Source organism: Charadrius vociferus, unplaced genomic scaffold (genome assembly GCF_000708025.1).
Source record: "Charadrius vociferus isolate BGI_N301 unplaced genomic scaffold, ASM70802v2 scaffold192, whole genome shotgun sequence".
Classification (NCBI taxonomy): Eukaryota; Metazoa; Chordata; class Aves; order Charadriiformes; family Charadriidae; genus Charadrius; species Charadrius vociferus.
Genome location: NW_009647437.1, coordinates 2,814,957 through 2,842,558, shown reverse-complemented (window position 1 = coordinate 2,842,558; position 27,602 = coordinate 2,814,957). Strand labels below are relative to the sequence as shown.

General features: G+C 40.9%; 1 protein-coding gene across 1 annotated transcript in view; it reads right to left on the bottom strand.

The window, feature by feature from the left end:
* Window positions 1-774: 774 nt before the first annotated feature.
* EPAS1 (endothelial PAS domain protein 1) overlaps window positions 775-27,602 on the bottom strand; it is a 110,841-nt gene continuing 84,013 nt past the window's right edge. Inside the window, exons 4-17 of the mRNA XM_009880662.1 lie at window positions 25,738-25,889; window positions 25,039-25,123; window positions 24,429-24,547; window positions 24,123-24,325; window positions 15,118-15,224; window positions 10,079-10,226; window positions 9,084-9,292; window positions 8,572-8,759; window positions 7,556-7,666; window positions 5,331-5,815; window positions 4,050-4,173; window positions 3,843-3,960; window positions 3,143-3,313; window positions 775-1,856 (exon numbers count right to left, since the gene is read on the bottom strand). Of these exons, the coding sequence (XP_009878964.1) occupies window positions 1,705-1,856; window positions 3,143-3,313; window positions 3,843-3,960; window positions 4,050-4,173; window positions 5,331-5,815; window positions 7,556-7,666; window positions 8,572-8,759; window positions 9,084-9,292; window positions 10,079-10,226; window positions 15,118-15,224; window positions 24,123-24,325; window positions 24,429-24,547; window positions 25,039-25,123; window positions 25,738-25,889 (2,372 nt within the window). The 3' untranslated portion in view covers window positions 775-1,704. The remainder of the gene's footprint in view (window positions 1,857-3,142; window positions 3,314-3,842; window positions 3,961-4,049; window positions 4,174-5,330; window positions 5,816-7,555; window positions 7,667-8,571; window positions 8,760-9,083; window positions 9,293-10,078; window positions 10,227-15,117; window positions 15,225-24,122; window positions 24,326-24,428; window positions 24,548-25,038; window positions 25,124-25,737; window positions 25,890-27,602) is intronic.

Below are 27,602 nucleotides of genomic sequence, written 5' to 3'. Positions count from 1 at the left end.
CTATCATTTTTTTTTTTACATTATGTACCAATAACAAAAGATCTTCAGCTTTTCAAAGTATGTGCGGTTAAGACTCACTTAACACAGCGAACGCTGAAGTGCTCAGTGAAGCCAAGGCTCCCTCTCTGCAAGTGTCAGTGCATGATATAAAGCAATTTTATAAACCAGGCTTCAGCAGAATCAGAAGTCTCAAAAGAATGTATCTTTTTTCTAAGTTTCTGGGCTGGATTTTTACCTATTGTATGTCGCCACGGTTCCATTTTCTTCAATGAAGCTACAATGATTTATACCAGTGGAGGAAACAAAATGATGTATCCCAACATTTGTCTAGGTCTGTATGTATTTTGAAGTCAGAACTGCTCACCTGCCTCTTATTACTTTAATATTTTTGCTGTTTAAATGTTGTGTAATTTAAACTTTCAAATCCCTTTGCCTTTGAAAGTATTCAAAGCCTTATTTTTTAAAATTTGTGCATGACAACTAATGATAGTTGGAAAGGAGCTCTGAAAATGTCTGGCTGCCTTTTAATGACACTTCAGCTACTGATTAATGTAAGGCGGCAAGTAAAAATGATAGAGACCTGCAAGCCAGCCATCCATCTCACTACACAATCCTTAATTCTTTTTGTCTGCTTGTAACTGAGTTAGCCTAATACGCTGGGAAATACTACTTTAACTTTCCGTTTTAATGATTCAATATTGCAGTTACATTGCTAGCTAGCATATGAAATGAAAGAGGGTAGCATTAATCAGAGGTGTTAGTACTGGCCGCTGGTCAGATTCCTGAAATATCAGCAACACCATAAGAAATACTACTAGTTCTAGCAGAATCGGCTCTTAAAGTTGTTGTGTCCTGCGTACAGCAAAAGTACCAAAAGACGATTAACAACTGACCCAGAAAGAAATGAAAAAAAAAAAAAAAGGAAACAACAAAGAACAAAACAAGAAACCCCAACACAAATGAAAACACAGGTCTAAATCCTCCACTGGGGTAAATCTGTAGGGCTCCCTTGGCTGTAGAGCTAAGCCAGGTTAAGGCAACTGAGAACGTGGCTTGCTTCTGAGGAAAAAAGCTTACAACGTGCAACTTTCACAGATACCCACAAACATTGTAGTTCACCATTCATGTTTCTTTCAACAAAGTGTATAAAAAATGAAGGGAATGGGGGGAGGCAGAAGGCTGGGATTTTTCCTTAGTATACTTTTCCAAAAGTTATTAAAGTTACAATACGATAAATGCTGGAAAACAGAAAGACTCAAAGGATTTCAGTTTGGCAGATCAACAAAAAACTGTGGTTGGAGATCAAATTTGTTTCATTCATCTTTGGCAATAAAAATAAATCTTTGCAGTACTGCAGCCAAAGTATCACATGATGAGGCATTTATACCACAGCTTTTTATAAGCATGAAATTTGAAGAAAATTTCAGAGTATAAATTACAGGTAATGAGATAAGGGGAGGGTAATCAGACTCTCTAAACAACACTTTAATTGCAATAGAGAAAATACAGTAGATGTATTTCTTTAATATGAATAATAAAGTGAGTAACTTCGAAAGGCCACTATTTGGTAATGTGAACAGGTTCGATATCTAAGTAAAATCCTGTAAAAGTGTATTGGTATTAGAAATTGTCTACTTGCAAAAATATATTTAAAAACTGAAGCTGTTTTGAACAGTATAGGCCACAGAATTATTGCAGGATCACTCAGGTTGCCTGGTCCAGCGCTCTGAGCAGTTCACTGCCCTGCAGAAGCGTAGAGCTGCCCAAAACAGGGATGTTCACCTCACAGTCATATCTTGTCAACTCGGGCAACAAGTAGGGTTCAAAGGAGGGCCCCAGCAGACGACTGGTCATACCTGGAAGAGATTAATGAAGTAAGTCATGGTGCTGAGACCAGAGACAGAGGGAGAACTTCTTTCCTCTCCTCCCTCTTCTGTTTATACCAGTTTTAATTTAATTTTTTGTTTACGTCAACATGCCTCAAACCACCAGCAGTTACAGACTTCAGAGCAAACCTATGCATTGCTATGCACTGCCTTCAGCTGTTGCAAGTGTGTCACACAGTGCGCCGTTTTTCACCTTCACCCCCAATTCAGATTGTTCTGAGAAAAAAGATATTGGTGCAGATGAAGAAAACTTTCTAAATTGGCACCCACTGTCTTTATATGTTAAAAGTGACTGCTCCCTTATATTAAAAGGGACATATATATCACAGAATCTTCAGAGTTGGAAGGTACCTCTAGAGATCATCTAGTCCAACTCCCCTGCTAAAGCAGGATTGCTCAGAGCACATTACTCAGGACTGCATCCAGGCGGGTCTTGAACATCTCCAGAGAAGGAGACTCCACAACCTCCCGGGGCAGCCTGTGCCAGTGCTCTGTCCCCCTAACCGTAAAGAAGTTCTTCCGTGTATTTGAATGGAACTTCCTCTGTTCCAACTTGTGCCCATTGCCCCTCGTCCTGTTACTGCGAACCACTGAAAAGAGTCTGGCTCCATCCTCCATCAACCCACCCTTTAGATACTTGTATGCCATAATAAGGTCTCCCCTCAGCCTTCTCTTCTCCAGGCTAAAGAGTCCCAGCTCTCTCAGCCTTTCCTCATAAGGGAGATGCTCCAATCCCTCAATCATCTTAGTCGCCCTTCGCTGGACTCGCTCCAGCAGTTCCCTGTCCCTCTTGAACTGGGGTGCCCAAAACTGGACACAGTATTCCAGTTGTGGCGCCACCAGTGCCGAGTAGAGGGGGAGAATGACCTCTTTATACGTCCCCTCTATTTGTCCCCTTTTATTACTTATTTTAACTTTTAGAAGGCACGTGTTAAGATTCTAGCCTACAAACCTCCCATACCAATGCTCCAGTGAAGTTATTTAATCAATTCCATCACAGGACAGTAGTATGGATGGAGGATGACTGGACCTCCAAGGTAAAAAGGTATTAAATTTTTTTTCCTTATGTATTACAAATGTAAACATTAAAGTTTCACACTAAACAATAGAACTAATTTTTCATTCTATGAAGCAATACATATTTGGTTCTTAGTTTATCATCCTCCTCCATATTTTTTTTAAGTGTTTTCTTTCATGGAATTAGTACTGGAACTAAATACCAACATTTCCCAATTTCTGCATCTGACAGCTCTTACCTGACGCTTTATGAGCTGGCTGGACAGTAAAGTCCTGATAATGGGAACTGTAAAACGGAGGGGGAAACACTCCTGCTTTCAAATTCTCACCAGGACTGCCACAGGTGGGTTGCTGCTGTTGCAGTTGATTCATTGGTTGGCTCAGACCTCTCGAGTTACAGACAAATTCATCTGATTTACATAGTAGGCAAAAAAAAAAGTTAAATTAAGCCCGTATAATAATTATAGCAGATAATACTAATTCAAATCAAAGTGATCCTTGGTGTGACATTCACACGGCATAGGCATACCTACGTCTTGTCACAAAGGAAGCCCAGAAACAGCACTAGCTCAAGAAGCAGTATTGCACCCAAGATATGCTTGTGTAAGGAAACACAATGTTGTAGAGAGAGTATCCATTCTAGCTCTGAGACGTCTGCACCTTGGATCAGCATGAGGTAAACCCATCTCCATTAAACTGATCTCTGTTACCTCCAAAGCGAGGGTGTGAACGTACATGAAACCATCTACCCGGTAGTTATCAAATGTACCTTAAATTGTTCAGCCTTTAGTCATACAACCTGATCTTTAATTTTAGCTTAGTGTAACATTTACAGAGCTTATTTACATTTCCTTTTGAAAGAGTTTTTGTTTCTATTGAACCCGTCTTAAAATTGTGTTTCGATATGCAGCATTGCAAAACCACTTTCTTTTGTCTTACCAGTAAGAACACTTGTGCTGAGAGACTTTTTTTCTGTAACCAAGGAACAGGTTTCCCCTTTGAGAAATTTCATTCTCTTCCACATTAGTTGAGATGGGTTAATGACAGATGGATCTCCCTAGAATGTGAAGAAAAGCAAAACAAATAATTACACCGACGACCACGGTGTGTCTGAAGTTGTGAAGGGGATGCATTTCTTATGATTACCCCAGTCAGCTGTTGCAATGCTTGTTCTTCATAATCCAGTTGTCGTTTCAGTTTCAAACTGTTAGACAGTGCAATTCTTGCTGGGTTTACATCTATGCCTCGTTGCCCAAAAGCATCTAAGGGCCTGTGGAGAAAAGATCTCTGGGTGAGTGAGCAGGGAGGCAAATCTAAACCATCGTGTTCATTTATACAGATTCTTCTTTTAATTAAAGACATTTAAGGTGTCTTTGACACATGACAGTGGACAGACCTCAAATGTCAAATGTTTTTATTTCCTTTTGCTGGTCATCCCACAAGCTTCAGAAACTTTTGACTTTTGCCATCAAAGACTAATGAAAGTCCACCATAAAGAGCCTTGAGGAATCTCCAGACAGACATGAAAATGCTGTCACAGACATAAAGTCATGTGATTTTTAAGGATAGGATATTGAGAGCCACACCTGTCCCCTTGCTTTGCATACTAAACATGAACATACAGGTTGCTGTTTGGGGACAAACCCTCTCTTTCCAGATGCATATTTGGACATTGGTATTTCTGCCAACAAGAAGAAATTGCAGAAAGCAAACTGCAGCTAAACTGCACAGCTTCATGTTTTAAAATGACCATTGCAATTCTGTGTATTTCTTGAACATTCGAGCATGACTGACACTGAAGATCCACACTCTGCATGCTAAGAGCATACCCAAGAGCTACAGAGAAACTTCTAGCTAGAACAGGAAGCTTCTAGGACTTTAGCCTCTAGTCTATCTCTCATCCCATACTGTTCACATGTGTAAGGAAGCGATAAAGGCAAAGAAGGGCTGTAGGAAAAAAAACCCTGTAATATCAAGTCTTAGTTGTAATATTTATGTATGCCAACAATAAAAGTACTGTCATCCCCCCCTCTCCCCTATTTTCTGCTGTGCAAAAAATATGTGGAAAATAAGAAAGTATGCATGGGTCCCAGCTTATTGCTGGACCAGTATGGCTTTTCAGAATTTTTTTATAACTGCATAAAGTTATGCAGGCTTTGCAGAATTACTTGGGTAACCTTTACCTCACCAGCAGGAAATCCATTCATGCATCCTTACAGGCAGCAAAACAATTAGCCCACTTCTGATTCCCTTAGACTGATTGCAGCTGGGAGAGCACCACACTCATTTTGCCAAAAGTGTAGTCTGATGCCTATCAAAACAACTACTCCAGCTGAATTAAGAAAAAAGAATTTTCAGTATTATGACCCTCCTCTCCCCCAAATCTTTTCTGAGTAACATACACAGTTATACCCCCAAAACTCTTACCTTTTTTTATATATGGGCATGCTGGAAGAATGCACTGGTGGCCCTGAAGGGGAACTTGATAGGGATCCTGAGTATTTATCCATGAGTCTCCATTTAGCAGGAACATATTCTAATGGGGGATCAGGTGGCCACTGGGTGTTTGGTCTTCCTCCCATCGAAGACAGGGGAGTGCTGGCTTGGTCATGGTACGGTGGCAGCGATGACCTACTCATGTTGTTGAAGAGCACCGATGACAGGGACCCGTGACCAGGGTTAACATTTTTATTTGATAGCTGTGGGCAGTATTTCTCTGGGAGGAACTGATTCTGCGAAGCAGAAGCAAGGGGTTGGAAGATGGTACTCATGCTACTTAGACTCTGCTGGGTGTTTTGTGCACTTTCAGAGAGAGGATGTTCTTCTTGGCAGATTGGGCTGAGCTGGAAATCTTCTCCATCCATAGGAATGTAAGGAGCCAAGGTTTCAAGGTCCAGTTCACTGAAGTCAGTCTGCACAAAAAGAATTAAGTTGATAAAGAAACTAAAAGTTAATAATAGTTGTGGCAGTTAGTGTGATATGAAACACTAGTAGATGTGAAGCTGAAAAATCACTGTATGCCAAATTTACCTACATGAAAACTGGCCAGTTTAAAGATTTTATTTCTATGACTAGCATACATGTGTCATCATATCATCATCAGCAAAGTAAGACAACAAACTGAAGAAAAAAAACCTTCCAGATAAGCAGTATTTGCTAAAGCAGCTTGCATGCAGCCTGCAACATCACCATGATCTGAACTAGATCTTGTGTTTCATTAAGCTTTGAATAACTTGCCTGCCAAGACTTTACAACATGTGGCCTGTAGTTCAACCTCAGGCTTTTCTGTACTAAAATAGAAAAAACAGCTTTCTTATAACCCAGTTACATTAAAAAAAGTGTCTAAAAATGCAAAAGTTTTTAAAAAATGTAGTTGGAAGGACATTATTGCACTTAGATCCGTTTGGTTCTCCCCCAACCCCCACCCTGTGGAGAACTAGTCATATTTAAATTCATTTCTCTTGGCGTTTGACCAGAGCTGAACAGAGAGGGAAATGAATGTGGGCCCACCAGTCAGCTCATGACATAGGCACTTTTCTAACACTCATTTTTCCCACCAGACAAACCTGCTGATGTGGTGGGACACACCTGTGCAAGCAGATGCTGAGTATGACAAAACTGAAGTTTGCACATGTCAAGTCTTGCACTGAGTTTGATCCTGATCCATGTTTTCCTCCTATCTGTCCACTCTTTCTATTGCTTTCGTTGTTGTTTCTGTGTCCAAACCTAGATGAATTTTCTTCGGGATACGGACTACAGCCTACCCGTATCTTGCTAAGTCTGCAAATTGCACTGGCAAATTGAGGCACCTCATTTAGGCCCAAATCACCCCAAACTTTCCATAGGATTAATACAAGGAGATGAGCGTAAGGTCTGAGCTGCCAGCCAGCCATGCCTGTTCCTTTCTCTTAACTATTAAGACATAGAACATAACAAAGGCATTTAAATTAAGTACCTAAATTAAGCGGGCTGAATCAGACCCAGATTTTTATTCACCTGATAGAATGTTTTAATAGTGGAGGATTAAGAGAGTTATTTACAGAGGGAATTTCTACACTTACACCCTCATTACAATGCAGGAGACTGACACTTTGTTACTTTATGTGCAAGTAATTGTCCCATCTCTCTGAAATCCTCCAAGAGGTAAGACAAGACGAATAGATCCCAAATGACTTCATTTTGTAGTTAAAGGAGGCATGTGCTATGAGGGGCATTTCTTTCTCACTTTGAGGTTTTGCAAGAATTAGTTTATTTAAATTTTGTTCTAGAAATTATGTTTACTTGGTAGTTATTAGGGCAGATTTAAAAAAAAAAAAAATGCTCCTGCTTATATTCCTTATCCATGCTTATATTCCTTATCCAGTCTACAGAAGCTTCCAAATTCTGAAAACTCTCTGCTGCTTCTTTCTTCTTAGCAGTACCACTACAGTGACACCCCAAGGCACTTGCTTCAGACAGTTAGGGATAGAAATTTACACCCCAGCTTTTAAAAGTGTACATTTTTGTTAGTGTTGTGCATCAGAGTTTTGGTGTATACGTGCAAATGCAGTCTGCATGTATTTTACTATATCTGCACGTACAGCACGCATCTGTACCACCTGCTAGCAGGGGTCTGATTTTTATGGCTCTTGGAAGAGATACTATTTTCTTACCTGGGAGTTGCACTGACTTTTTGATTCTGTATCCATGGCAAAGAGTTTTTCAATCACCTCAATCTTAAGATCTTCATCCACAGAACTGTAGTAATCTCCTGGGCTGCTTGGCTGCACAGAAATAAGAGTTTGCTGTAAGCAGCAAGACAACCACAATATTGTCTTAGCATCATGCAGTTTATACTGTGTTATTCAGTAACAGAACTTTCCTATGATACCAGGCTGCCCGTATAGCGTCCTCAGAAGTCCAAACTGCCCACTTCTATCATATAGTTTTCTCCAACACAGGATTACTTGCTACTACAAAATTTTAGAGCTATACTGATTAACAAAGGCACCCAATAAGGGAACTTAGTTGTTGTCTTAGTTTAAATGTTTTTTTGGCAATTCAGACCAGCAACATGAGATGTACGCTATTAAATGCCTGTGTCAAGAAGGGAGATGCTTAGCACTGCCTCAATGTCTTTATTAAAATTGGACATCCTCTAGTAAAGGATGTCCAATTAAGAGGATGTCTAAGAGTGGCTCCAGCTCTTGGGGACAATGCCCTGAAAGCACATTCATTCTTCCAGTAAGGAACTCCACAGAGCTGTTCTCAAAAGCCCGACTTGGGTAAAGTTTCTGGACAAGAGACCACAGCTTCCAGTTAACAATTAAAAAGAGGCCATATGGGTCTGGGGCAATGTTGCTAGTGACCACACCATTTTACATTGGCTTTTTATTTAAGGCTAACTCCATGAAAGGTGGTAGCACGTTCGTCTACTAGTTGTTTTATAGGTTATAGTAATTATTGAGAGACAGGTGGGAGAAAATGAGGATTGCAATGTAAAGGCAGGATGCGGTTCCCATTAGATGTTTTTGCTATTGATTCTTAAGATATCCGTAGTATTGGAGGGATATAGATACACTGGGCCTTGTTCATAAGCAATGAGACAGGACTTCTAACAGGAAACCATATATTGATGGGACTCAATATACAAAACATAACGTGCATTTTTTTTTAAAGCTCTTCTTACCGTGGAACAACTACTGTAGCTGCTTCCACTTGGAGTACTGCTGCCAGGTGCAATCTGAGGCATCGTAAAGGATGGTATCGTCAGCGTTTCACCTTGAGCAGCGTGGCCTTTCGCTTCCACTGGCCATGCTTTGTTTGGTGTCAAAACAGCATCGGTGAAGGCAGGGGCTTCCTCAAACTTCTGTGTCCCTGCATGGAGTTTTAACAATATTAATGGATGCTTTTAGGTTGTGCTGTGTTATGATATAATTGCAGCTATTCATTGAAAGTAAACACTGCTCTGAGTTGCCATGACAATAAGTTGGCATAGACTTAATACATGTTGTTTAGTCAGCAAGAAAGCCTGACTCTGCTCTCATTCACAGAAATTTTCCACTGGTGTGAGCACGTGGGCTCTTATAGCCATTACTCCTGATTTGTACACACAGCAAACAGACCTTTTCTGTTAAGTTTCTAAATGTAGGCTCATATGTGGTTCTTTGTTGCACAAAAGTTATTCATACAAATACTAACCAAAATCCAGGGAAATAATGGCATCGCCAGGTGTTGGTGCCAGCTGAGTAAGTTCCTCTGGTTCCTCCTTTAACTTAGTAAACAAGAAGTCGCTTTTCTCTGTGCCAGGGATGCCGCTCTCGTAGGTGGTGCCCATTGTCAGCAGGCGAGGCTTGAAGAGCGATTCTGTTTGATCCATGGAGAACACAACATCATTCTTCTCAATGTCACTAACAAGAAAACAGGTTTTAGGTATTTTGCACTCTAAAAGAAAAAAGATGCAGGTAATGTAGGCAGTACAAACTCTCTAAAGCTGAGGCCCGTACGAGCGTTTTGGCCTCTCTCAGTCGCATGCCAGGCTCTCGACAGGCGAGGCACGGTTCCAGCGTTGCTGAGCACCACCATCTCAGATGACGCAGAGACTGTGGTCAGGACTTCTGTGGGAATACTTGGGGCTTTGTTGCTCTGCTTTTTAAAGGGATGTAGTCGAGGCTATAATGACCTAGACTATCACTCAAATAAGTATTTCCTATTTTGGCCCCAAATAAGTGTTTCCTATTTTGGCCCCATCTAGGACCAAAAATACTTGAGTTTTGCCAGAGGCACAATTCCTGATTGGTCCTGATTTTTGAGATGGAAAACAGCTTCTCCTAGCAACATACGGTACAATTGCTACTTAATTTTATCTCTCTGTCACAGCATCAGAAAAACAAAACATATTAGCAGTTGTGTTACACAACAAAATCTTTACTGCAAGCTTTATACTCTGCTGTATCAGCAGAGCAACCGCTCTGCAGAAGTGAAAGGCTGTGGTGTATTTCAACAGCGTGTATGGGAACGGGCATGCCACATTTTTCATCAATGTCTAACATCAGTAAACAAGACTGAACAAACATGACTAAACTGATTTCAGAAAAACAACACTGAATAAATAGACCCTTCAGAGGTTTCTCCGATTATTGCATTTCTTCCAGCACATGAATACATACATAGTTTTTCTGTCCCGTACAACTTACCTCAGCACATAGTTGACACAGACGATACACTGAGGCTGTAGGTTGCGCGTATTGTAAATCACCGTTCCTTGAGTCTCCAGCCATACGTATCCACCATGCTTGGCAAGCATACGGTACTGGCCCGTCACGACTTGACCTTTTGTACACACTGAGAAAAGGGGGCAGAGATATAAATAATGCAGCAGGACAGGAACACACAATATGTAACACTTGTTTTAAATAAACCCACTTCTGAGTTTTCATTATGCAAAACTACACTAAGACATTTGTCAGCAAGGATGCTTAACTTTGGGAAAATTTGGCCATTTTATATGTAAAGGGAGATGTTAATTTGAGGTCTCAAGATGCCTGGCATTTGAGTTCTTTAGAAGGTCTGAGTATTCAGAGTGTGGGGTTTTGGGGTTTTTTTTGCATTTAGTTTAAGACCCTAATTGCCCCTCAAATAATGCTTGCTCACTGTTTCTTGAAAATCCCTGTTCTAGAAGTGCCTCAGTTTCGGCTCCCAAGCTGATTTGTAGAAAAGTGGATTTATTTAGGTGATGGATAAGCCCAAGAGTCAGATGATTTAAAAGCCACATGCACCAAAAAAAAAATCTCACGGTTTAAATCTATACCTATCTCTTTTTATACCTTAGAGCTAAGAGCTGGAGATATCAACACCACAAATAGAGTGAAGGTGGCACTAGCACAGCATTCTTCTTCAGAGCCTGAAGAAGTAATATTACTCTTAAAAAAGTATCAAAATTAAGAACTGTAAATGGGACTGTTTTGCCTAGGAGAAAAAAAATAAAGCTCAATTACTGTATTTCTCTGTCTGCTTGAACTGTCTTGTTCCTCTGCAATAGGTTGAAATTAGCAGCCTAGAAGTAACCGAGATTCATGTGACAAATTAAATAATGTTTATTTAAATTGAAATGTTTTTTTGAACTGGCCTGTGTTTCTCAAGCACTAAACTGACAAGACTACAACTCAGGTTTAAAGCTTCATCTAGATGTCTGAAGGGTGAAATCCTCCCCCCTCCCCCCCTGCCCAAATATTTTGTAATATTTGAAGAGAATGAGTTTTCAGGATGGAGCTCTGGACTTCTGAGGTGTAGTTTTATCGCATCATGTCTGTTGTAAATCCTTTCCTAAAAGTAATGAATATTGTCATGTAATTCAACGTTGTCAGTTAAGGAAAAATATTGTCGATATCAATGGCAATAAAATTGGGGCTGGAGTATGCAAGCAGTACTCGCACTAGGAAGAGTTTGTATTTGCAAGCAGATGCAGTTGCATTGAGCAGCAAAGGTGGGAACTGGCTCAGCTAAATCTTTCACTGCATTGGCAATCTTTCATTTAAACAGCTTTTATGCCTGAAGACAGTATGCCATCAAACTAATGCCCTAAAAATGCAATTTGACTCAGTAAGGCTGGAAACTTGATTCTGCAGTCTTTGTACAGAAAAATTCCTTGTGAATGTGGCCACTAACAGAAGCTACTTATTGTCAGTCTCTCCTACATCGCCACCATACAAACGTACAAATCCAGGCCTGTGAAATGCAACAACTGTTTTGCAGCTAATTGTTGCTGTGTTTATCCTTCTGTCTCTGAAGTTTGTTTGTTTTCTTCCTAGGAGTATTTAATCATCCTTCATTTAATTTATTTAGACAAAGTAGAACATTACTTTTATTGATTAAATACTTCTGGTGGAACGAAATCAAAAGGCTTTCATTTCAAAGTGTTTTAGTGACTGGACTGTTCTGCTCTGCTTGTGAAACATAATTACACTGCTTCCTAATCATCAGCTCATCAATAAGAGTCACAGTGTAGGCGCCTGTTACATTACAAAGAAGCTTTTTACTGCTTTAATCTTTTTTATGATTATTATTCAAAGCATGTCATGTTCTGATATAATAAAGTACAGCAGAATCCCTCCGTGGGGTAATCTCATAAATTACTAATACACTTGTAACTGCTGACTTTGTTATCAACGCTACATTTAAGGTTCTGCCTTCAGAGTGAACTCCTTGCTTTTCTTTTTTTTTTTTTTTTTTTTAATATACATCACCTATATCTAGTTACAGAACTAGTAACTACGGTTACCAGTTACAGAACTGGTAACATCTCAATGAAATAAGCTCCAATTATATTCCTTATCTTCGGGTGGAGAAAAGGGGAAGGCAAAGACGAATTTAATTGAACACAAAATTTGTTTTTTAATTGCTGAGAGACACTTGAGAAATATGATTCACTTGGAAGGCTTGTGGAACTTCTGCTGCGTACTACCAAGTGGCAGGTCCCAGATGGTGACATTCAGCTCCCCACTGAAGTCAACAGCAAAATACCCATAGGCTTTAATGGCGACAAGAGCAGACTCTAAATGGAAGCGATTATAGATTATTAATCGCTGAACTGGAATGCATAGCTCTGCAATCAATCTTTTGTGTAGATTTATGTAACAAGACAGAGATTTTCGTCTTGCTTGCATAACATATGAAAAACTGGGTATGCTAAATACTGCCAAACACATTCTAATCTTCCATTTGATGGTGAGTAATTAAGACTTTCGTACTCTATATGCAGATATACTTCCAGCCAAGAACACAAACACTATTGGAGCTCGCTTGAATGTGAGGTTGTTATTTCACCTCAAGAAAAAAGAAAAACAAACAATGAACAGCAGTACAGTAAAACTGCGAGAAGCAGAATTTATTGCTAAAATAGAAGGGAGGAAATGGAAGGACTTCTCCTTCTATCCAAGAGAGTCATTTGAGGTTTTTCTCCCTCTGTCTTCAGACTTAAGACTCCTTCCTCTATTATTTCCCATGCATCTTTACAACACTATATGGTTGGCACTGTCAGAATCGATGACTGTATTACTGCATGAATATATACTCTATACACAGCGTATTTCTCATAAAAATTACTGTTTAATAAATACAAGTGTGCTGAACATTAATTCTGAGGTGGATATTTCCAGGTATAAATGAGCAAGGCCAGGAAAAACTAATAGGATCTGTATAGCTATGTGTTAGGGAGAACTAGTAAGTTGTGTATAAGCTATATACCTGCTTGGTTACTCTGCACATTAGACATCTCAATGGCACACAGGCTTCGGTCCTGTGCTTCCAACAGTAAAGCTCATCCATGTCGATCCTGTGCTATCATAAACACTATGGAACAATTTGATCCTAAATATTTATAATCTGTGTAGTGCACAGTGCCTTGAGCACTGTTGCTGGTGTAACTCACCCCTCTAGGCTTTCCCTTACCTTCCTTCTACTTCTCGATCAGTCCTTATGCCCAACAGCAAAAGCTTGTAGGACATGGCCCTTTTCAGTAGGCACAAATGGCATCTGGACATAAACTCTGCACTACATGAGGTGAATTCAATTGCTAGAGTGAGGAACAACCTCCATCAATGTGTGGTCGAGACAGGTACTGGAAACTCTCCAGAAATCTTGACATGGACAAGTCCCAACTCAGTAGTCTCATTTAATTAACTAGATAGGGATAACCAAAAAGGGCTCAGTCTCTCACTCCTGTTACCAAAGAGACCACCAGCTCTCGTTTCATTCCCTCCCTGGTGTTGTCCCATTCTTGGAAATGCAACACGACGATTCAAAAGCAACAGTGCAACGCACCCACTGATTTCTCAGCATGACTCTCGATAGCCCAGCATAGGGTATGGACATCCTATCTATGAATATCACTAATTCCTTTTCACTGTTAAAAGCATGAACACATTACCTAAGAAACAATTTTAACAAATACATTCCCAGACAACTCTCAGCAAGTACAGTGTGATATTTTTTTTTTTCTTTAAAGCAGCTCTGGAAACAGGATGATTCATACCAACACTGTTTTACAGCACACAACTTTAATCACTGCCAAACATTCTTTCAAGTAACATTTCAACTCAAAGCTGTCCTGAATCCTTGCCATTAGAGCTAACGCATATTCCCTTTTCCCCTTAAGGTCAGACAGTTATTCTTTGCTGCTACTTTTCCCTGGGAAGTACAGAAATACTTTCTGTAAGTCTATTTGGTGGGCAATTCCCCACAGACATGACCTAAGTCACGGTCCTTTTTCCTGAGGACAGAGACCTTGATCATAGTAACTATGAGGTGGGGGGGGGGTTGTGGGCTTGTGGACTCCAGTCTAGGAGCTTTGCTTTGTTTTTATAGAAAGAGCAGCAGCAGATGTTTTAGTGATGTGTTGCTGAGAACTCTCCCATACACTAGCTCAGTGGCTGTAACGGCCAAGGGTGGGAAATGTCATTTGTGTGCTAGTGCACCATGCTGTCTCCAGCCATAGTGCCAACTCTAGGGACAGAGACTGAAGATTTAAATCCAATAAATTTAAGACTCCTTATGTGTGTGAGAGAGGAAACGTAACTGTGTGGCCTGCTGAAGAGAGGGAGCAGATCTTGGCTCTGATCTCTGCTCCCGGAAGAATTTGGGTACTTTACATTAAAAACAGCTAAAACTGGCAGTTCACATAGGCATAAGAATAACAAGAAGAAGCTGTTCCTGGCAGTATATATTATTTGTATAATGAATATCCCTTTTAGAGAGTCTCTTTGCACATCTGTTTTGGGTGGGGAAGATAGTTGTTATTTGGTAGCAGAAGACAGACATTCAAAAACACACTGCAATATTACTATTACCCTTTACAGCTGTTCTTCCTGCTGAGCCCAACAGCACACCAGAAGGATAATACCAGCAGTAAACGCACTTCTCACCAGGCTAGTACTGTCTAACTCAGCTTTTCAAATTTTCAGCTGATCCTTGTATTATCCCTTAGGGAGACAGCGATTCTCCTCTCTACCATCCAAGCTTAGTTTTAATTATAGCACAAATCAGACCCTCTGGAAAGATCAGCAGCAGGTTTCAGCTAGACAAGCACAGTAACCTGTAAATTTTCTTACAAAGTGTAAATACTGTTCTCAGAGAATATCTACAGACAAGGCACATTTGTATTTTCAACTACTTATTGAGATACCTGCAAGCTGTGCTTTACGTGCAAACTATGAAGAAAAATAAGAATGTGACTTACAGTTCTGGTGACTCTTGGTCATACCCTCTGAGTCCAAGGCATGGTAGAACTCGTATGCTGAACGGCCCAGCAGCTCCTCTGGGTGGTATCCAATCAACTCTGTTATTCTTGGTTAAGAAAAAACCAAATATTTAAAACTGAGGTTGCCTTAGCCTTATGCTTACATGTGCAGGGCAGCTATCAGCTCGAGTGCTTAGACTAACAATTTGAGGTGCAATATTAGAAATTCTGAACTTCTGAACACATTAGGAGCTGTAAAGGACTTCTGATCACCTTCTGAAATATTTCCATGTTCAGAATGAACTGCCTTTTACTACTGCTGGAATAAAAATTCCTAGAGATGTCATTACACGTGTTGCAAATTTTCCTAGGCCTATTTCATAGCATCTTTTATAGAAGCTCTTAACTGGAAAACCTTGGCTGACAAAGTTCTCAAGCTGCCCACTACATGCAGAAACTCCCAACTACCATCATTCTAAATCAAATGCATGTGAAGGGGGTAGTGATTGGCACCATTAGGTTTAAAAGTATGTGTGGGTTCAACAAACATACATAAAAGGGTTAAATCACTACTTTGGATATTGCATTTAGTAAAATAAAAATGCAAGGTGAGAAATTAAGGACAGTTAAAAAAAACAGCTCTTCTACTTAGTGTTTCTCAATTATGAGAACTTTAGCATATGGATTAGGTTACTGGGGTGACTAATCCACAAACTAAGTAGGATTTTACACAAAGAAAGCTATGATCTCAAAAACTCGACTTTTTTTTTTTTCAGAGCCTTTCTGAGGACTCCGGCAAGGCAGGATTTCTCACAAGTTCCTGAATAAATGAAAATAGGTCATCAAGCTGTGCAGATGATTTTCTCTAATGAGTGGGTGGAGGAAAAGGGTTCTTTTTTCCTAAATTCAATTTGAAATACTATCACACACAACTCTATAGGAAACATGGTTAGTAAAAAAAGAAAAAAATCCTCTATATAAATTCGAAATCGAAGATACCGTATCTTCTGGGAAAAGAAGGAAACATTACTGTTTTCCAAGTCAGCTACAACACTCTTAGATGCCTTTTGCTAGCTTTTAAACTGCAATACCAACCTGTAATGTTGTAGAGAGCAGCATCAAAACCGACTCCAAATTGACTGCTAAGTTATCATAAACCCTGGAAAGCCGGGAAGCTTTGCAAAGGAATGGTCACATCTTGCAGCACATTGCTGCCATCAATGGTAGTGCCCAAGTTTTATACCTCGTAACTAACTCCCTTGGAAAGGCTTTATCTGCCACCAGCACATTTGATTAGTGGCATTGCTACTTTTAAGAGACACATCCTCAGGTTTGTGTACTCCCTGGAAGGACAGCCTTGGCCCAAGCCCTCCAGACACAGGCGTGTCTTTACAAGACAGACATGTAAATACTGTAAAGCAAACAGAGCAGGAGCATGGCATTCATCTCCCACATCTCCCTCCAGCGAGGAAGACACATAAGATGGAGCTATTTTGTGTATGGTTTGAACGCCAAGGCGTTGAGTCAGCTTTTCCTTCGCCTCCACGGAACTGCATAGCTAATACCCCCGGGACACCTTGGTTTTGTCACTCTGAAAACTACTCTCTGTCCCAATTTCCATGGAACAAACCTGGGTTTATAATGGTTTAGCTGAGCAAAGAATGTAGTTGGTTTTATCGGGTTTCTGCGAAGATTTACTCTTCTGTTTATATTTGCAGTTTTATTTACGCTTACAATTAGACTGATGAAGGGGAAATTCTTGAATCGGGTTTCCAAAAGAGTTGCTTATTTGACTCTCATCACTGGCAAGCTTCTGAGCTGATTCTCAGTTGCACCCCAGTCAAACCTGTAACTTTTCTCTGAAACCACAATTGCTTTTTCTTTTTTAACAAAAGCAGAAGCTCTCGTAACGAGTTGGTCATCCGAGCTGAACCATCAGGAGAAAACAACAAATACAGAAGGAGCCCTATTAAAAGTAAGGCTCCCAAAATACAGTTGCTGCTTGCCTTTACGCAGTCAGCTGGGACACATTGGTGTAAGCGGCCAGAGGTTTTTGCCAGGACGAGTGTAAATATACAGTCTTTAAAAACAGAAACTATGGCCTTTGGTTATATAATGGCATAGTATCATAAAACCATCCTGGTTAGTTTGAAGCTCATCACAAGGGGAAGGCTTTTAACATTCAGGAAGTTGAGGATTTACTCTTAATCCAGCTGAGAGCCAAGGGGAGGGGTGGGGGGAGGTTGGTGGGGAGAAGGAAGAGGAAATAACGATAATGGGGGGGAAAAAAAAAGCAGCATCATGTACCCAGCAGCACCAATGCAAATACAAAACCACATTACAGCCTTCATGGGTGTCAACTGTGGAACTGAGATAGCAAGCAAAAAATATGCGTTACAGCAGGCCGAGGGACTCTTAACTCTCACAATACAGGAATTGCAATCTCTATGTCACAGTGTTTATTCCAGTCCTGTAATTCCCCTCTTAAATTGCTCTTCACTGTTCATAACGAGCACCCTCACTATAAATTTACTCTTCTTGTCATTCCACGACACAGAATGACTTGTGGTGCGATCCTACTGAGACAATTTCAAATATAATTAGATCTAATGTGATCCTGGATGAAAGTTAGTTAGCAAGTGGTGGGTTGATATGTTTTTCCTACAACCGACTAAAAAGTATACAGAAAGATAAAAATAAGATATCAAAGAATTACCCACAAACCCCACAACATTGGCCAAATTCTAAACCCATGCCTAGTAACAGTGAAATACTAATCAAGAGTAATTGTTCTAAAATAGTTAGTTAAAAAAAAATATAGCTAAACAGCCTCTACACCCTTGTTAACTGATCTGTTAATCTGTTGCCACTATTCAGATTCATTACCTTTCTCTTTAAACACTCCTGGGAGTGAAACGATTGGTTTAAAAATTACAGAATGTTTCTTTCTCCCATCCCCCCAAAACCCCTAGAACTGGCTGACAATGTTTACTAGCCACATTTTCAAATACCACTGTTTTATAACAAACACCCTCTCTCCAAGAATTGTTAGCAGTATTGGTTTTGGGTGCATGAATTGGCAGATCACACCTTCCTTTATTCCTCCTCTGGTGTTACTGCTGACTCTGAAAAGCTTAAAAAAAAGCTCGTGGGCTACAGGCAGTGCAGGGCTGGAAATCAGATTAGCCAATTCCATGCCGCATTACGTACCAGGGCCGAGGCGGGCAGCTATCCCCGTCTCCATCACACCTGTCCCGTGACTCTCCTGAGACGTTCGTGGAAGACGACTGGCCACAGCCGAGTGCCCGAACAGCACCGGGGCCAGGAGGCAGCGAGTGCTTCAGCACAGGTCTCTGCACTGACCTCAACTGAGCATCACTTTGAGGGTTGCCAGTGAGGTGGCACCCTGCAAACTCCACTTCCACGGAAGCTTCTTAGCAATACGAAATGCCAAGAGAATACACAGAGGACTAAGTGCAAAGGAAAAAGCATCCTACGGAGCTATGAGGAGGAGGAGGACATAACTAAGAAAGTCACAGAAATGTATATGCCTCATGGGACCAAAGGGTCATTTACAAACCTGAGTCCAGAACATAAGACTTCTACTTTTGCTTAGACACCAGACAGAAAATTGCTCTTTGTGCAAGCTGTGGAATGACAAAATTAGAAAACAAACTGTAGGGTGTTTTTGGATGGCATCCCTGCCGTAGTAGGCTTTGTGTCTCCTTTGCATTTGTAAAAGCTAAATTGGTGCCAATTAGAAGGATAATAATAATTTTTGTTGAAGAAGACAGGTGGCCTGAGAGGCTGTTTATTTTCCTGTTAACCACTTGTTTCTGAGAACACAAATACCTTTGGGGGAATCTTAATTTTGCCAGACTGACCCTTCAGTTTTCTGAGCTAAACTTGTCCCCATGATGTACTGAGGTCAAAATCTCAGAACCCGCATTAAAGAGGTGGGCAGTAGCCCTCCACAGTAGCGGATCTGTCCAACTATTGCTACTTAAATGCTTTTTGAGCACTACTTCAGTTTCTCATAATATACCCATTTCTTAGGATGTGCAGTAAAGATAAAGTTTTGTGCTTAGGGTACACAATGGAGAAACAAGAGATCTGAATCCTGTATTTCTAGATTTGTACAACTTTGCCCTACTTTATCTCTTTGAGAAATGGCAAAGCAAATAAAGATCACTGCTTCAAAGACTACATCTCCTAAGAAATAAGCTATTTCAAGTGGCTTGGTTTTTCTTAAAATTGTGCTTTTCTGTCTCTTTATAGGAGCACAAAGCTTTATATTGTATACCATTTCTTGAGTTAAAATAGTATCGTAGGAACCATTGGGACTGAGAAGTCAGGTTCTTTGTGAAAGACTGCTGTAATGTTTACGGCTCATAAAAAAAGAGCCGGGTGTATATTTGTCGGGCTGTGTGTGGACTGTGTGTGTGAGGGTGTGGATCTCTTAACAAAATCTTTCTGTATTCAAACTGTTACCAAGTTATTGAAGTTAAATTGGTCTTGATGGGAACACACAAACAAAGTTATACTTAAAGCAGAATGAGTTAAAACAAAAAAAAAGGAAAAGAAAGAAAGAAAAAATAAATCCCAACACAGCCACTGCGCCTGGGGTTAAAGCACTCTGCCAGCCTGCTATAGAGTGGGTGGCAGGGCAGCATGGCAGTCCCGCCAAGTACCCACATTTCCTCTTGAAAACATTCATGGCTTCTTCCACTCTAACCCAGGCCAAAGAAGAAAATAAAATGCAAAATCCTGAGACCCCTGTCCACTCCTCAGAGGAACGGCTGGCCTGCTCAGCTGTATCTGCCCTGCTAGGCAAAAAACCTAGATGGGTACATTAAAAACTGCACCCAGACTCTGTCTCTCCTACTTGTTTGGTCTATCTAAATCAAAGTTTTGTTATTAACAAAAGAAGTTGGTTATGTTTTTTCTTAAATATGGTATATACCAAAAGTCAGTTTTGCCAAATTTGGATCTTTGGCTTCAGATATCATCACTGTTGTCTCCATACTGCATTCTCCCCCTGAAGAGGGATGGAAGGACAGCAGGTCCTTTGAAAGGCTTATTTGCATTCTCACCTAATTTAAAAATATTCCCCTAATACAGGTCAAATAGCCAACATTTTTCTGTTTTACAGGGACATAACTGAAAGCACAATACAACTCCGTTTCATCTCAGTTGGGTACAGCCTGGATCCCACATGTACATTCATACTGGGAGAAAACTAACTGGGACCAACACTATTGGCATTGCACCTTCCTGCACCATCCTATTCTGAATCACCATACATCCCTCCATTGCTCCTTTTTCTTCTTCAGCCCTTCCGTTAAAATGTTCCAATCAAGAAATGGCAAAAAAGACTATAACTAATTGAGTTTCTTGTAACCAGGAACACGCAATTCCCCAAAGCAAGTCATGCCTTCAAAGTAATGGGGAACATACGTTTTTCAGTGTGCCGGTGCCAGGGAACTGGTCTGTGACGCAGCCTTCAGAGTCGCCGCCTGCACATCTTGCCCCGTGTGGAATAGATTTGTTTCCTTATCCTTCTGTCCCGGCACGCATGTTGCCCACAGCAATTATGGGCAAAGAGTGCTTCCCTCTTCCCTCCCCAGCACCCCAGAGAGGTCGCAGGGATGAAGGGGAAAAGCCACCGCCGCCCACAATGCCACGTTACCCTCCCTGCTTTCAAAACCCTGGGCCCCTCCAAAACACAGCGTATGGTTTTCCTTTGTTATGCAGAAACCAGAAAGGCCTGAAAACCTGAAACTGCATGTGCTGGGGCACCTGAAGGAGTTTCAGGGTTTTCTATCAAATTCAGATACAGTTTTTACTTTTTTTTTGGTGGATTTTTCCACCACAGAAACATACAGCTGCTATTTGTACCTACCCATCGCTTCCCTGCACGGGAAGATACGCTGAGCATCAGCTATGCCACCAAGGTAACAAAATTGCCTTCATGCAAAGACTTGCCTTTTTTCCTGACTAAAACACCTTCACTGGCAATCTTCCCCGACACAAAAGCACTGTGCAGCTGAACCAAATCCTCACTTGGAGTTTTGAATTGTACCACTGATCAGCATTTCTGTATTACAGCTAAAATAATCCTTCCTGTAAACCACTTAGCCAAGATAAGTGGAGCAAGGGAACGTTTTTAAATCACTCTCCAGGAATGGCTGAAGCAGGCATTTAACAGAACAACCTATTTTTATTATTTATATCTCGCAAACCGTTCTTTACAGGCTCATCACCTTGCAAAAGCTGTTTTAAGAATACAAACATATCCCACCTAACCACTGGCAAGTCATAGGCCCTCATATATAAATTATTTCTGGAAAGCAAAATATATGGGCTACATGCTCACACATATTGAATGAGGGATGGCCAGTCTTGCCTGCTTCATATCACACCTGTACTGTACCCACCTGAGGAAATGCCAACAGAATCCAGGCACTTCATGTCAGCCACCTTGTTTTTGTTACAAAGTGCTGAAAGGTAGCAAGCCTATATATTTTGTGTGTTGCTTTGTGACGGACAGAGACTACGAGCTTTCCTAAAGAGATGACAGATGGGATCCTCATTTTCTGCAAGGATGAATTTCAGCTTCATGTACAAGTGCTGCTCTCTTTTGTACCCACTTAAGCTTCATGCCGAAGGTGGATGCTTCCATTAGTAAGGTCCAGCACGGCTGCCATTCATTAAGGTACTTCCTCAGAAATCCTAGAGTTTCTTTAACTGAATGCTTCAAAAATAAAAACAATGCTCCCTGGAAGCAGACCTGTTCGCATCAGATGAACTGCAAAGGAGATACTCTGATCGCTGCACAAGCCTGCTAGAGGAGACACGCTGCCCTCAATGGTATCAGCCCTCAACTGGAAATACACAATCTCTTACGGAGAAATGAGTGGTGTCAGCCCTGCTGCTTCACTGCCGAAAGGCCAGAGCAGGTTGAAAAGTGTTTAGGCATCTGACTGGCACATGCTGCTTCTCCTCCCCTGCTCCTCAGCCTGGATTTACATTCCTGGCATGAGCTGCTCCTTCAATACAATTTGTCTGGCAGCACCGAATTTGATAAGAACAGCTGAGTGTTTTGCATTTTTATGTGTCTAGTGATGTGTCGCCTGTTGGAGAGAAATCAACATCCCTCTGGCAGGGAAGCGAGAGCCAGGAGGATCTGCTGGGAAGAACCTGAAAGGTTCGGGAGGTCTCTTCCTTCTCTGGCCTGGCTGGCTTTTTACAGCTTTATCATAATCTCAATAAAACATGAATGAAACATCCAACCAAAACTATCCAGTAAAAGACATGCTGTTTTGTTGCCTGGTTTTAAAGAAAAATCTCTGAAATTCCCTACAAGTTAATCCTCCAGAGGAAGCTGTTGTATTTCACTGCCACATGAAAAGTTTTCCCTGTAAATCAACTCGCACTGGTTAAGACAAGGCATAATACGTCATTCTTTTTAAAATAAGTATGTGTATCTTTAATGGGATAGTATCAGTCCCTCTAATTCTCATTTATAATTGCTTCTGCATCAAGTCTGGCAGAGACATGTGAAGGACGCAATACAGCAAAATCCTCTATTACTCTCCTCTAGCCACTGAATGGCCCCTGCAATTCAGAGGTACGTTCTTTTAATAATGAGTCACTACCATATCGTTGCTTCCCCCACCCCCAGCAGCAAAATCCTATTGATATCTCAATATTTTCATCCTGAAAGTATTAACAAGAGAAAAAAAAAAAAAAAGTCTCTTTTATTGCGGTTACATCAGAGGACATTTCTAGCTACAGCACACTTGCTGCTGAGTTCTCAGAGAGGTCAGAAGAAGGTCAGTCACAAGTTTCACACTTGCAATCTTGCTTTCATCCACAGCTGCCAACACTGCTAGTTTATACGGTTGCTTTATCGCATTGTTTAAAATAATAATCCTACTTAGCACAAGTTTTAAAAAACTTTTGAAGGATGAAAAAAATAACTAAGATCTCAATCCTGTGAGTTTTTGTGTAAGGTGCGAGCATACATATAACCCCACTGATAACCCTACAGACCTCCGCAGCTGTTAGCATCTCTGAATTTCAGGAGACCGGTTTCATTAGACAGAAAACTTCGTATTAAATTCAGGGATGATCTCATAAACTTAAAAAAACCCCAAAACAAACACCAAACCCAGAGCAGTACAGACAGGACTTTCTGGGGAAACGGGGAATGGAAGGACACTTAATGGGAAGGGATCTCTGGCTCACTCGCATGCAGGGAAGATGGTTACCACAGTATGTAGACAGGGAGAAAAGAGGTAGGCAATATGAAATGCCATAGAGAACCTCGGGGGAATCAGGCAGGTGGAGACAAAGGGGATCTCCATTTTTCCACTCAGACGGGAAATGCGGGGAGTGGAGGACACAGCCCCTCGCTTGACCCAAGATCTTCCCCTCCCCTTTATTTCGCCACTAAAAGGAGCAGATAGATAACCAGCAAAGGTTGTTTGCTTTTAATTGAGCAAGAGGCTGCAACCCCAATTCAGAGCTGCAGATGCTCTGGATGCCTTAGCAACTCTTAGTTAATCTAGAGCATAAAGTACTTTCCAGCTAACTGATAACAGCATCCTGGGCCAAACCAACCATAAGACAGTCCTTGACTAAGGTCCGTAAGGCATGTCGTTTGAGACATTCTCTAAAAAACGAGAACAGAAATCCTGTGTAGTCTTTAGTCTGCTAAAACCCAAGAAACTAATGCTTATGGCTCTAAGTGGCCTCATCTTCTGCCAGTAAACTTGAATTCCTCACCAAGCAGGAGGAGGAAATACAGCAGGACTACCATTTTGCCTAATCTGAGATGTGAAACGGATTATGTGAGCCACTGAATAGCTGTCTTGGTAACAGACTGTACTTTCTTCTAGTCCTTGCTTACCAGGTCCACACAGGAGGACATTTGGGAGGACTGCTTCTTTTGCTCAAGAAGATAGAGACACCTATGGAAAGGAAAAATCAGTAGAGATTACCTGTCGTCACAGTAGGTAAATTTCATGTCCATGCTATGGCGACTCAGGAAGGTCTTGCTGTCCAGGGGGATATCGATGTTTGAAGGGTGCTGAATAGGCTCACACATTATTATAAGGCAGGTGAGAAGAGGCTCTTTATATCCACACAGAGTGTGAGGAGGGCAAGTGTTATACACTTTAACTTGTCCAGTGCAGTGCAAAACCTGAAATAATGATTTTTGAAGGAGACACAAACTTAGAATGTACTTTCTCTACATGCCAAAATGTCTTTTCACATAAAACATAATTATGGCTAAAATACGGTACCTTCCATGTGGCAGACTTGAGATTAACAGTTCTGCCTCTGTTGGTAACGGTGCATTTCATCCTCATGAAGAAGTCACGCTCAGTTGACATCTCTTTGCTTTTCTTTCCAAAGCCTGGACCTGTATAAGGAAAATGGCAAATGACTTTTCTCAGATTTGCTTCTTGATGTCTTCTATTTATAAGCATAAAGAATTTGATAGAAATAACAGACTAATTCTCAGATAATTTACCTGCAGAGACCATCAAAGAAGCATGGACCATTGAAGAGCAGTTTGTAGAGCTCAGACCTAAAACTTCAAGTGGAACTTAAATGGGACTTTGTGCATTTAAACCTATGCTTTAGCTTGCAGCACATAAATCTTTGCAAAGTGTTACAAGGGAAAACATTACGCCTGTCGTAACGTGATGAAAGGAAAGCTCTAAACAAAAAGTTCTTAGCACTATCATATATAAGCAATATTTGGCAAAACAAAACAAATCGGCAAAGTATTGAATAACAGTTTATGATTACTCTAGGAATGAAAATTCCCTTTACCGTGACTAACAGATCTCTACTGTCAGCCAATTACTTCATTTGATTATTTAAAAAGCAGTGACTCTTCATTATTACCATTTTTCAGACTCAGATTCTCTCGAATTTCTTCATGGTCACATGGATGAGTGAAGTCAAAAATGCTGTGTCCAGTTAATTCCACCTATGCAGAAGTAAGAACTATATTTAGCCAAATAAAACCAACTAATTGTATTTATCTTTTTTTAAACACCACCTATTCGGGTGAAACTGGTCACTAGAACTAAGTGCATTGACAGGATGCTCACAGACACAAATCCTGTGACCCTCCCTTTGTTTACCCTATGCATAATTTCTGATTTTCTTCCCAGATCAATTTCCTGTCTTTGGATTTGCACGGTGCAGTTAACAGTCAACACCACTGGTTATTTTCAACACAGAAGGAGAAAACCCCCAATCCACAAAGCAGAAAAGTGGGGACTGAAAAAAGCAGCTCTATGCCCTCTGTCCCATAGTCCAAGGCAGAAGCTGAATAAATGTCCATTCTCCTCTCCACAGTAATACATAGGAAGGCAAGTTTGCAGTCACCAAAGAGACTACAACTCTGATAGAAAGGGAGAGGGACACCCCCACCCACCCCCCTTTTGTTTGGTGTGCAGGGTACCTGCCTGAGAAATAAGACATTTTATTTCCAATCTTTTTTTGCAGTGACACGCAGCTGTTTTTCTGCATTTAGGCATAGGACTCGTTTCTAGGAATTGTATTACAAAGACAGGGAAGTGTTAGGGAACAAGTTACCTGGGTAAGACCCATGTATTTGTTGACATTCTCTGACAAAAAGATCATGTCTCCATCCTGTGTCACCACGGCAATAAATCCCTCCAAAGCTTTCAGGTACAAGTTGTCCATCTGCTGGTCTGCCTCTAGTTCATTCTTGTTGTCAGCACATACTGAGAAAAAAAGAAAAAAAAAAAAAAAAAAGAAGCATGTACAGTCTTCAGCACCCTAACTGGCCTTTTTCAATGCAAGCACATCCAGTTACAAGGCAACAAAATATTTTTCTGCTGTTAGGATTTCCTTTCCACAGATGACTTCTGGTGGGGCCTTCTCAACAGTGTATAAAAGTGATCTTATCACTAGAAAGGCAGGAGATATTTTTCTACACTTTTTGGCAAATGCAATACACCCTCTATTCATCTTTAGCATGTTTCTGGAAAACAAATTTTCAGTACAGAACACCTATATACCTAACACATCATCTTCGTGCACATTCTTTTGGCCACATGCAACCTTTGTATCTCCTAACAGGCACAACGTATAGGGCAAACCTTACAGAAGGTAAGTACATTTTTGCATTCCTAACAAACATCTAACGAAAGACTTTTTAATCAGGTCAGGTTTTCTCAGAAGTTCAAATACTGTTCCTACAAAGCGTGCCTAAATAAACCTCTCCACTCGGTATGGAGACGTCTGTTGAACTCCCTACGTGCCACTTCACCAAACTCTGACAAGCTCTGTCACCCACCTACGCTTCTCCTGTCCCTCAAGGAGGAGAGCCTCAGACCCCACTTACATCCTGTATGTTTGCCTATGCAGATTCATGAACCCAGTGCATCTTATCCATTTGTGGGAAAGATGTGCCATGGTTGCACTGAAATCTAAGTCCGCGCTAGAATATTTATTAAAGCATTTTTTTGGTTCCACATTTTCCTGTTGCTTTTTGGCTGTGCTGTAGAGACAACTAATGGCACTGCGATGCCCTCGTTGTGTGTGCTCCACGTTGCTCATGTCCTGCGATGGGAAGGAAAGTAGGCAAAGCCGCAGGGAGGGAGGGAGACGGAGACACTGCTCCTCCTAATGCCAGTCACCCAAGTGTCCACTCAGCACTCTTGTCTTCCCTCCTACACTTTCACTCCATGAATAAGAAGCCTGCAGGAGATGATTTGGAGATGACTAGTATCAAAAAAATTATGTGTAGGAGCTGGCCCATTAGTTTCTTTACATGTTTTATGTGAAACTTCTGGGATTTTTTTCTTTACAAAACTCTTTACAGATATCACATCTGGTCTGTATACCACAGACATGCTGTGGTGAGCTTATCTTTACAGTTTTGTCAGTTAGCCTGCATATTTGCTATCGGTTATTGCAAATATGTGTTAGCTGTAAGGCTCTGAATTTGTGAGGAAAAAGCAAGCAAACAAACAAACAAAAAAACCCCTTATGGTCTCAAAATAAATAATAAGAAGCAAGCACCATACATGGCTGAAGATGGCTGAAGATACAAGGCCACGGGTAAGTCCCATCTAGATCAAAGGTGCTCCACAGCCTGAGGCAGCAAGGGTGATCTGAGGGGCGCTGCAGCGAGCTGCTCTGTGCCCCTCCCTGGTGGCCCAAGAGTGCTCCAGGCCAGGCCCACCACTGATTTTGCTGCCCAGAGGCTCCAGCCATAATTGCATCAGCTTTATTTGCAAGAACAGTGGGACTCAAAGTAGTTTCTTGAAGAAGTTGCTCTTTGTTGGTTTAATGTTGCAATTTCAGCACACAGTTTTTGTTCTCTAGTACACATACTGTTAGCACTTGAGAAAAGTGTTTCATTTTTGTTCTTTTCCTTCCTGAAACAGCACATTCATCGTTTCCCTTCATGCCTCTTGTCGAAATACTCA